Below are 9878 nucleotides of genomic sequence, written 5' to 3'. Positions count from 1 at the left end.
GGGAGCACAGACCACACTGGTGACAGAGGAGCTGCCAGTCTTTGATCCAGCAACATGATTTGGGCAGAATGAATGAAACAATTGAGAGTGCCTGGCCTGTACAAATCGGTGTATGTGCCTCTGGTCTGATAGGTGCAGAGTACCTGTGTCAGTTTTGATATGGTGTGGTACTGTGTGTGCAGCTGGGGTGAAAATATCCTATTTTGTGTGGAAAGATGTTCAGTGTTTACTGAGGGCAGCCTGGCAGTACATGTCCTTGGGTTTACCTCTCTTCCTGTGGGAAGTACCAGGCCTTAGATCTGTGTACCAAACAGGGCACAACTGAGATCAGGAACTCACTAAAACACAAGCCCGATCACTGCATAGAGCTGCATTTGGGACAAAAATATCCCACCCTCAAATGCCTCTCTCCCCGCCTTCCCCTCTCATCCCGCCCCCACCCACAGGCACTGATTCGTGCTGGGATATGGTTTCGCGTGGCACCTTAGCCAAATGGCCACTTTTCAGATGGCAGGCGAGACAACAAGTGTCGCCATGCTCATTGACTGTGATGGGCATCACACCCCAGCCCGATCCTGCCCTCACCCGGCCATCCAAACATGCACACTGTCCTCCAGGGGTCACTGGGTTGTAAACGGGAGCAGGAACCCTGACTGACCGTCCGTTCCCTAGCCCAGGGGCACAGAGTGTAGTGTCATCAACCACCAGCCCAGCTGGCTCAGGCTAACTCAGCACAGACTAGACAATCGAACCAAAGACCTTTGCGTCTATATGGGCTCAGTATCACAACAGGACAGTGACTTTACCTGCTGAAAAACCTGAGTGTGCTGTGGCAAAACGGCAGATAGCTACATGAGGGGTTAAAGGGAGAAGCTGCAAAATATCCGAACAATGAGATTTTCTTTCAAGACGGTTCCAGCTCTTCCTTTTTATTATTCTCTAATGTCAATGGGTTGGTCTTCAAATGATACTTATATTATTCTGGTTGGAAACAAAATCCAGGAAGCAAAATAAATTGAAATGGAAAGAAACTTTTTTTTAGAAAGTTGGCAGACTTTGAATGACCCTTGTCACCTCACCTGTGACGACAGCGGCGCAAAAATCGCATAATCTTCCGTGCGGCTTGATCCTGTTTCTTAGTTAGCAGACTGCTCCTGAAACAAGACCATGGGAAACAAAAGACAGCTCTCGTCAGTCCTGACAGTGCAGCACATCAGCGGGCAGCGAGGCGTGTGTGTTCAGGGGATTTTACATTACAGTGCCGTCAATGACAGATGTGGGGTTCACACGCTGACTGGAAAATGTGGGGTTCACCCACTGACACAAACCTGGGGTTCACACATTGACACAAACGTGGGGTTCACACATTGACACAAACTTGGTATTCATACACTTTGACCCAAATGTGGGGTTCACAAATTGACCCAAACGTGGGGTTCATACACTTTGACCCAAACGTGGGGTTCACACTTTGACCCAAATGTGCGGTTCACACATTGACCCAAATGTGGGGTTCACACTTTGACCCAAACGCGGGGTTCACACTTTGACCCAAACGCGGGGTTCACACACTGATACAAACCTGGGGTTCATCTGTCAATGGTTTCACTGGGAAAACAGCCCGAGCTCTAAGGAGCACCGTGCTCATGAGACTCAATTTGTTTGCCACGTCCCAGGGACCGCTTTGCAAACATAAAAATGTTTAAATCTATATTACCCCCAAAACACAAACAGCAGAAAATCTGAGGCCTCCGTACTCGGCCCCATAGAAACTGAGAAAAGAATTCTGTCTACGCTGACGTCCTACCTGATTTTCTGTTGGACCATGGCGGTTGTCCTTCGCTTTTGTCTCATTTTCCCAAACTCCTTGTAGCTGCGGTAATACTGCTGGATGAGGACAGCTGCCCGCCGACTCTGCTGGAACTTCTTCTGCTCGTAATAACTGCGGAATTTGCTCTGGATCAGGATGGCGGCCAGCGTCATCTTTTTGTAAAGTGCATACTGGAAGAGACACAAAGGACGAGATCCTCATCAGAAAGAGAGGTGAGGGTAGGAGGGGGGATCCCTGGAAAGACAGAAGTAGGGGGTGGAGTAGGATCCCCTGATTAAAATGGCTGCCCCTGTCTCAACCAATCCCACCATTACAACCTCAGTATTCCAGGTCCCTATCCTCAAATAAGTAACTAGCTGCTATCAAGGCCAGGCCAAAATAGTGATAGCATAAGAAATAGGAGCAGGAGTAGGCCATTTGGCCCCTCGAGCCTGCTCCGCCATTCAATAAGATCATGGCTGGTCTTTGTCCTCAACCCCACTTTCCCGCCCTATCCCCAAATCCCTTGATTCCCTAAGTGTCTAAAAAAAATGCGATGGAGGAGAAAAAAAGATAGGTCAGCAACCAAAATAAACAGAACCTAACCTTGAATCAGAAGTCATTGACAATCACTTTTTAATACCTCTTTTACTGTATTTCTGTGCATGTAAAGCCTGGCACACAAAGAGGCTGCATGCTTCCCCTACACCCACTCACCAGAAAATAATAATTAAATTGCATAAAGTTCAAAATCCCAACTTAAAGTGCACCCTATATTAGGGTTGCCAACTCTGGTTGGATGTATTCCTGGAGGTTTCATCACATGACCTCTCATCTCCAACAGCCCCCTCCCGGTCAAACAGGCCTCTTTAACTCCAATAATTTTATAACTAATAAATGAAAAGTGTTTAAAAAAAAATGGAAAAAAACAACATTTTTTTTAAGCCCTCCTTTGATTTTTCTCCCTAGGTTTTGCTCACAACAGTGTCCAGGAGATTAATCTTTAATTCCAGGAGACCCTAGGACAATGCTAGAGGGTTGGAAACCCTAGCCTATATACGGATTATTATGGTATATCAGCTTCCGGAGTATAGAGTCACCAAAACCCACACCCATGGTGACTCCTGGTGTACCATCGTCTCTGGTGACGACAGGCACCTTAGTTATGCCAGAATTCTCGCACTGAAAAGGGGTAAATACAAATGGCAGCAGCCCCACCATACTGAGAGACCACTTCCACAATGCAAATGTGCCATCAAGTCACTCATGATTACTGCTTACGCCTCAGCTGGAGTATTGTGACCAATTCTGGGCATTGCACTTAAGGAAGGATGTCCTTGGTGTTGGGTACAGAAGAGATTTACTGGAAAGGTACTAGAATAGGATGAGGGACTTCAGTTATGTGGAGAAATGAGAGAAGCTGGGATTGTTCTCCTTTAGAGCAGAGATGGTTAAGGAGAGATTCAATAGAGGTCTTCAAAATTCTGAGGGGTTTTAGAGTGTTTCCACGGGCAGGAGGGTCGGTAACCAGAGGACACCGATTTAGAATAACTAGCAACAGAACCAGAAGGGAGATGAGGAGAATTTTTGTATACGCAGCGAGTTGTTATGATCTGGAACGCACGGCCTGAAAGGGCGGTGGAAGCAGATTCAATCGTAACTTTTAAAAGGGAATTGGATAAATACTTGAAAAGGAAACATTTGCAGGGCTATGGGGAAGGAGCAGAGGAGTGGGTCTAATTGGATCGCTCTGTCAAAGAGTCGGCACAGACATGATGGGCGAATGGCCTCTTTCTATGCTCTATCATTTTATGATGATGTGAGGGCAGGCACATCATAGGGCTTTCTTCTCACTCCATACCACACCCGTTTACAAAGCAACATATCCCCTTAAAATGAGAACGAAAGACACATTGCCCATGGCGTCTGATGACTTCAGTGAGCGGGAAGGATTTGCTAACACACACGGTGCCATGGTGCGGTGAGACCTAGTTCTGATCCCACTCTCCCTCCTGCTTCAGAACTTCGCACCTCTGCTACCACCACAGAAGAGTTGACAAGGAACTTCTACTGTTGTAGGGGAAAGGGAAGGAAGGCTCAACCTCAAAGGGAACTCCCAGCCCCATGACCTCTACTATCAAGAGAAGAGAAGAGAAGCCATGTCATGGGAACACCTTCACCTCCTGACTTGGACACTCTTGGATGTTCCTTCATCATCACCGGGTCACTATCCAGGAATTCTCTGCCCAACGCTATTCTGGGAGGCCCATCACAAGGACTGCAGCGGTTCGAGAAGGCGGCCCACCGCCACCTTCTCGGAGTAATGGGCGATAAATGCCAGCCTTGCCAGCAACACCCACATGCCGAGAACATATATATTTTTGAAAGCAGCAAGTTGACAGCAGCTTTCGACAGTGCTCTGCAAGTGAGACTCCGTCACGCCCAGGTACCCTCTGTCACACTCAACCGGACATGTTTGTAAGCACAGGGCAAAAAGGGAGACAGGAAAGAGAGTTTCCGCTTATTTACTGCGTGGCAGCACACCTATTATGTTGATAGGGTGAGATGAAGTAGGGTGGGAGGAGCCTCGTGTGGAGTATAAACACCACTGTGGAGCAGTTGGGCCAAATGGCCCAATTCTTTGCTGTAAATTCTATGTAATTCTATGTCGGTAATTCTATCATTTTGAATGCCTCGAATAAATCCCCCCTAACCTGCTCTGCTCGAAGGAAAACAACCCCATCTTCCCCAGTCTCTCCACATAACTGAAGTCCCATATCCCTGTTACTATTCTAATAAATCTCCTCTGCTGCTCCAATGAAAAGTGAGAGGGGGTTTACACAAAATAAAATCATTTAATATTATTTTAATTACAATTGAAGCAGAACATTTTGACTTGATTTGAAAGATTCTACTTGTCATACGGAGACAAGATACAGCGACCCAAAACTCCAACACCTTCAGAGATCTCAATATTGTGCTCATGACTCAAAAGCGCCATTAAAAAACAGTTACACCAAACTTATGCCCAAATACCACTTTATAATAGCTAGTCACTTAGTGACCCACAAAACAAGAGCTAAATATCACAGCAGTGCAAAATGAATGAAATCAAAATTCCATTTGTGTAACTGCATTACCTTCAAGGCTATCCATGTAAGCTTGCAAAGTGAATACAATACAGCATTAGTACCAGAGAAATGAACGGCACTTCTGTTGAAGAGGGGAGCTTGCCCTAGTCAGTGCTGGGACATAACAACAACAACAGCAACCTGCATTGATATAGCGCCTTTAACTTAGAGCAACATCCCAAAGGTGCTTCACAGCGGCATAATCAGACAGAAAGACACGCTTTGCCAAAGGAGGAGTGATTAATAAAGTGTGATCAAATGCTCAGTGAAAGACGTGGATTTTAAAGTGAGTCTTAAAGGAAGAGAAGGAGGTGGCTGGAGGGGCGTTGAGGATTAGGGAGGGAATTGGGGGGGGGGGGCGGGGAGGGGGCACCGATCTTCAGAGGGCAATTTTTAACTTTTACGCACAAACACGGTAGGCCTTCAGTTTTCTGAAGCCCCCCCGTCTCTCCACCATCCCCGTATCAGACACCCATTGGAACAGGAGGAGACCATTCACTCCTTCGAGCCTGTCCCGCCATTCAATTAGATCATAGCTGGTCTGTATCTTAACTCCAGTTTCCCACTTTGGTTCCATAACCTTTAATGACCAATCAGATTAAGAAAGGTGGTTCTGCGTACCTAACCAACACTCCCGGCTATTTCCCACTGTTTTTAAAAAAAAATCTTCTCCGCTCCTCTGTGGAAGATAATGTTCCTGGCTGAGGTTCAGCTCCACAGTAGCGGACTACTGTCTGGGTCATCCTTTATGTTTCAGCCCAGATAGTGATAGCAGGAACATTCTCACTGTGTGGGAGGAGGAAAAAGCAGCTGAGCTCGGTCTGTGCCCTCAGCCCGACGCCCACAAATGTGCAACTTCCAGCTGGGGTCACTGGGTGATGGTGATAAGGAGCCGGGTGGTGGGGATCTTGCTGATTGGTCCCCTCTCTAGCCCCAAGGCTGTTGAGCCAATGGAAACACCCATTCCAGCTGGGATAAACTAACTCAGCACGGACCATGGATTGAATCTGGGAGCCCTTGGTCTGTAAGGGGATTAATTTTAACTTTGTGATGATAGTGTAAAGTGGACGCCCGTTATACACCCCTCCATCACCCCGCTGGCTTTCCTTCAAATCGGGAGTGGTATACAAACGGGTGCCTGAAGAGATATTGTCCGTTTTACAGTATCGGCGAAAGTTAAAATGACCCACGATGGCTCAGTTCCACATCGGTTGCTGCAGTTACCAATGTCACCATCAGGGGGCAGGCTGGTTCAGATGGTTCATGGTAGTTTTGGCATTTACGCCAGGAATTGTCTCCTGCAGTGTGTTTTGATTTCAACACAGTGAGGACGCAGAGAGGGCGTGGAGGGTGGTGTATGGAAGAAGGTGGAGAAGCAGTAACCAAAATAGCCTCAAAGCAATAGTGAGAGACAAGGAAGGTGATGACACAGAGAGGGAGGTTGGAGACCAGAGGTGAGAGTGGGAGCTGGGCTCTTCCCAGAGTACCAGTCATACGTCAAAAGTGACTGGGCTTCAGACGAGGTATTGATCAGCAGCAGCAGGAGCTGCCAGTACCAGTCATTGGGAGCTAATCTACTAGTTCCCACTGACTGCTCCTCTTGTGGTGCGCTTGCCATCTGTTTGGGTCATTTGTGTAACTACTGGAACAGAGCCAGGTTTAGTGCTTTTGTTTTTACACTGTTTTTGTGAATTATTTTCTCAGCAAAGAGAGGGGAGTTAGTGTTTCCTGCATTAACCACCCACAGCTGAGGTATAGGTGGTTAGATACAGAATAAAGCTCCCTCTGCACTGTCCCATCAAACACTCCCAGGGCAGAAGAACATAAGAAATAGGAACAGGAGTAGACCATTTGGCCCCTCGAGCCTGCTCTGCCATTCAATGAGATCATGGCTGATCTGATCTTGGCCTCAACTCCACTTCCCTGCCTGCTCCCCATATCCCTTGACTCCCTTATCATTCAAAAATCTGTCTATCTCCACCTTAAATATATTCAATGATACAGCACTTACAGCATGCATTAAATACAGAATAAAGCTCCCTCTGCACAGTCCCATGAAACACTCCTAGGGCAGTTGCAGCAAGGGTTAGATAAAGAATAAAGCTCCTTCTGCACTATTCCATCAAACATTCCCAGGGCAGGAACAGCCCGGGTTAGATACAGAGTAAAACTCCCCCTACACTGTCCCATCAAACACTCCCAGGATAGCCACAGCACGGTTAGATGCACAGTTAAAGTTCCCTCTGTTTTTGCCCCAACAATGTGCCTGAGCACCAATCTCCGATGATCGCCCACCTAATGCACCAATATGATATTGTTCCGTTTCTCATATCATCCCCTGTGAATGAAATTTTGTGCCAATTGAGGACAGTTTTATCCATGGGACCTGGATCGAGACTGCCACACTGATTGCACCTTATAGCCAAATGGCTTCATCCCGTTAATGTGGGTTCAAAGCTATGTTTGTGTTGGTGAACGTACAGTGTCCAATCCACTGCATCATCTATAGTTCACTGGCTCGGCCAACCTTTGATGAACAGATACTTGTAATGAGGTATTGCAGGGCACATGGAACAATGGGCGGGCGGGAGCGGGTATAAAACGTGCCGTATCGGATTGGCCATTTGTTGTACACACTGCCTGACTGTGAAATCTGTTTTACACCCCCATCAGAGTTGAAATGAGTCAATACTTTCCGGAGAATGGGTCAGTGGAGGAGAGGAGAGGGAATAGAGGGGGAAGGTAAGTTTTTCAGATCAAGAAAATGCTGGAAATTCCCAATTATTTTATTTGAGAAACTTCTACGTTCATGATGAAAGGTCATTGACCTGAAACGTTAACTCTGTTTTTCTCTCTCTCCACAGAGGCGGCTTGATCTGCTGAGTGTTTGCGGCATTGGATTAACAGCAACTGGCACCAAGGCGATGGAGGGTTTTGTTTAATCCCTTCCAATGGAATTGGGGCAGGGGTGTGTTCCTGGCAGAACTGGTGTGCCACAGGCCCCAGTGTGTGTGCGCCGAGACTCTGACTGCACTGGGAGCAGGACGCACTGCTTGGTCACAGCCCAGAGTTGTCGCTTGTTTGGAGCTGGGTTGAGTGACGCACGCCTCGGTGCAGAGCAGGTGAACTCTCAGTTACCCGAAGAGATGCAATTTGGCGTGTTCAGTGAGCTGTGACGGCAAACTCCCGTCGTGGTGCAAGTAATTACTGAGGGCCAGATGGGTTAGCAAGTCGGGAGACTCTTTGTGCGATGTAGAATTGTGTGTCAATAAATGAGTGTTGATGTCACAGCTTTTAGTCCCTCGCTAAGGAAAATTAAAATCTCTTCAAGCCACCAACCCTGTGTTGCAAATGCTTTCGGTTTTATCAATGTTACTATGCTCAGTTCTGTAATGAATTTTACTCTCTTGTTCCCGAAATGCCTCCCCCTCCGTCCCACATGCTCCTCCGCCCTCCCTCCAACCTCATTGTATTGGAATTCAGACTCATTGCACCATCTCCTACTCTCCTCCTTTCCCAGGACCTCAACTCCTTGATTCCCTCACTTTTCCCTCCCTCGGACGCTATCGGCTCTGTGATCCCCAGCTTTGAGGTCGCCCAGCCACTAGTTCCTGCCCGGTTCAACTCGCCTTCTTTTAGTGTTGTCTGCGGGCTTTGGCCATCGCACGAAAGTTTTCTCAAGATGAAAAAAAACACGCTGCTCACTTTTCGCTTTCATTTTTAAAAAAAATGCAAATTGAAGTCGAGCCAATTTTCAAACAGAAGCTTGATTTTAAGCAAAAGGCTTAAGCCAAGTGTCAGATCCATCAGCGTCACTGGGACCCGGAGACATTCGACACATGTCAATCTGATTTCTTTTGCCAGATTTTTCCTCTCCTTTCCACCTCCCCCCACTCCACAAGGTTTCTCTCCAATACCTTCCCCCACCCCCGACCCTTGAACTCCTGGCTGACGTGGGGTTCCATAAGCGTCACGTTCGAGGCCAGACAGTAATTTTTGGCAGGCTGTTCCACTGTGAAGGGCATAGCGGCCGAGCTCGATCTTGCCCTCAGGGGCTGGGGTTACTGGACAGGGTTCGGGGTCGGAGATTCTTGGTTGATACTTCCTCTCCCGCTAACTCAAGAGGCATTGAGCCCCAGACAGCGCCCGTCTACCGCTAGGCTGGCTGAGATCAGCTTAGATGGGAGGGCTGACCGCGCTGCTCTGTGTGGGTGCTCCCTGCCCCAATGTGGGACCCGTCACATTTAATTTTTTACCTGTTTGTATTTTCTGTAGCAGCGCTGAATGACAGCAGCAGCCATTTCCTGTTGTTCCCTGAAGGGACGTCCCTAAAAAATGGAAAACAAGGTATTAACAACCACCACCCTTCACACCTTCTTTTAGAATCATAGAATGATACAGCACAGAAGGCAGCCATTCGGCCCATTGATGTCTGTGCCGACTCTTTGGCAGAGCTATCCAATTCGTCCCAATCCCCTGCTCTTTCCCCATAGCCTTCTCATTTTGTTCCCTTCACGTATTTATCCAATTCCCTTTTGAAAGTTACTATCGAACTTGTTTCTACCGCCCTTTCAGGACTGTAACTATTTATAACACCAAAGTTCTGATTGAACATAAGAACATAAGAATTAGGAACAGGAGTAGGCCATCTAGCCCCTCGAGCCTGCTCCGCCATTCAATAAGATCATGGCTGATCTGGCCGTGGACTCAGCTCCACTTACCCGCCCGCTCCCCATAACCCTTAATTCCCTTATTGGTTAAAAATCTATCTATCTGTGACTTGAATACATTCAATGAGCTAGCCTCAACTGCTTCCTTGGGCAGAGAATTGCACAGATTCACAACCCTCTGGGAGAAGAAATTCCTTCTCAACTCGGTTTTAAATTGGCTCCCCCGTATTTTGAGGCTGTGCCCCCTAGTTCTAGCCTCCCCTACAA

At 47.4% G+C, this 9878-nt stretch overlaps 1 protein-coding gene across 1 annotated transcript in view; it reads right to left on the bottom strand.

Moving 5' to 3' along the window:
* Positions 1–931: 931 nt before the first annotated feature.
* Positions 932–9878, bottom strand: part of camta1a (calmodulin binding transcription activator 1a) — a 1521665-nt gene continuing 1512718 nt past the window's right edge. The window contains exons 18-20 of the mRNA XM_070860435.1: positions 9198–9269; positions 1808–2001; positions 932–1154 (exon numbers count right to left, since the gene is read on the bottom strand). Of these exons, the coding sequence (XP_070716536.1) occupies positions 1076–1154; positions 1808–2001; positions 9198–9269 (345 nt within the window). The 3' untranslated portion in view covers positions 932–1075. The remainder of the gene's footprint in view (positions 1155–1807; positions 2002–9197; positions 9270–9878) is intronic.

This window comes from Pristiophorus japonicus, chromosome 18 (assembly GCF_044704955.1).
Source record: "Pristiophorus japonicus isolate sPriJap1 chromosome 18, sPriJap1.hap1, whole genome shotgun sequence".
Taxonomy (NCBI): Eukaryota; Metazoa; Chordata; class Chondrichthyes; family Pristiophoridae; genus Pristiophorus; species Pristiophorus japonicus.
Note: the sequence above shows the minus strand (reverse complement) of the source record. Positions and strands in the feature narration are given on the sequence as shown.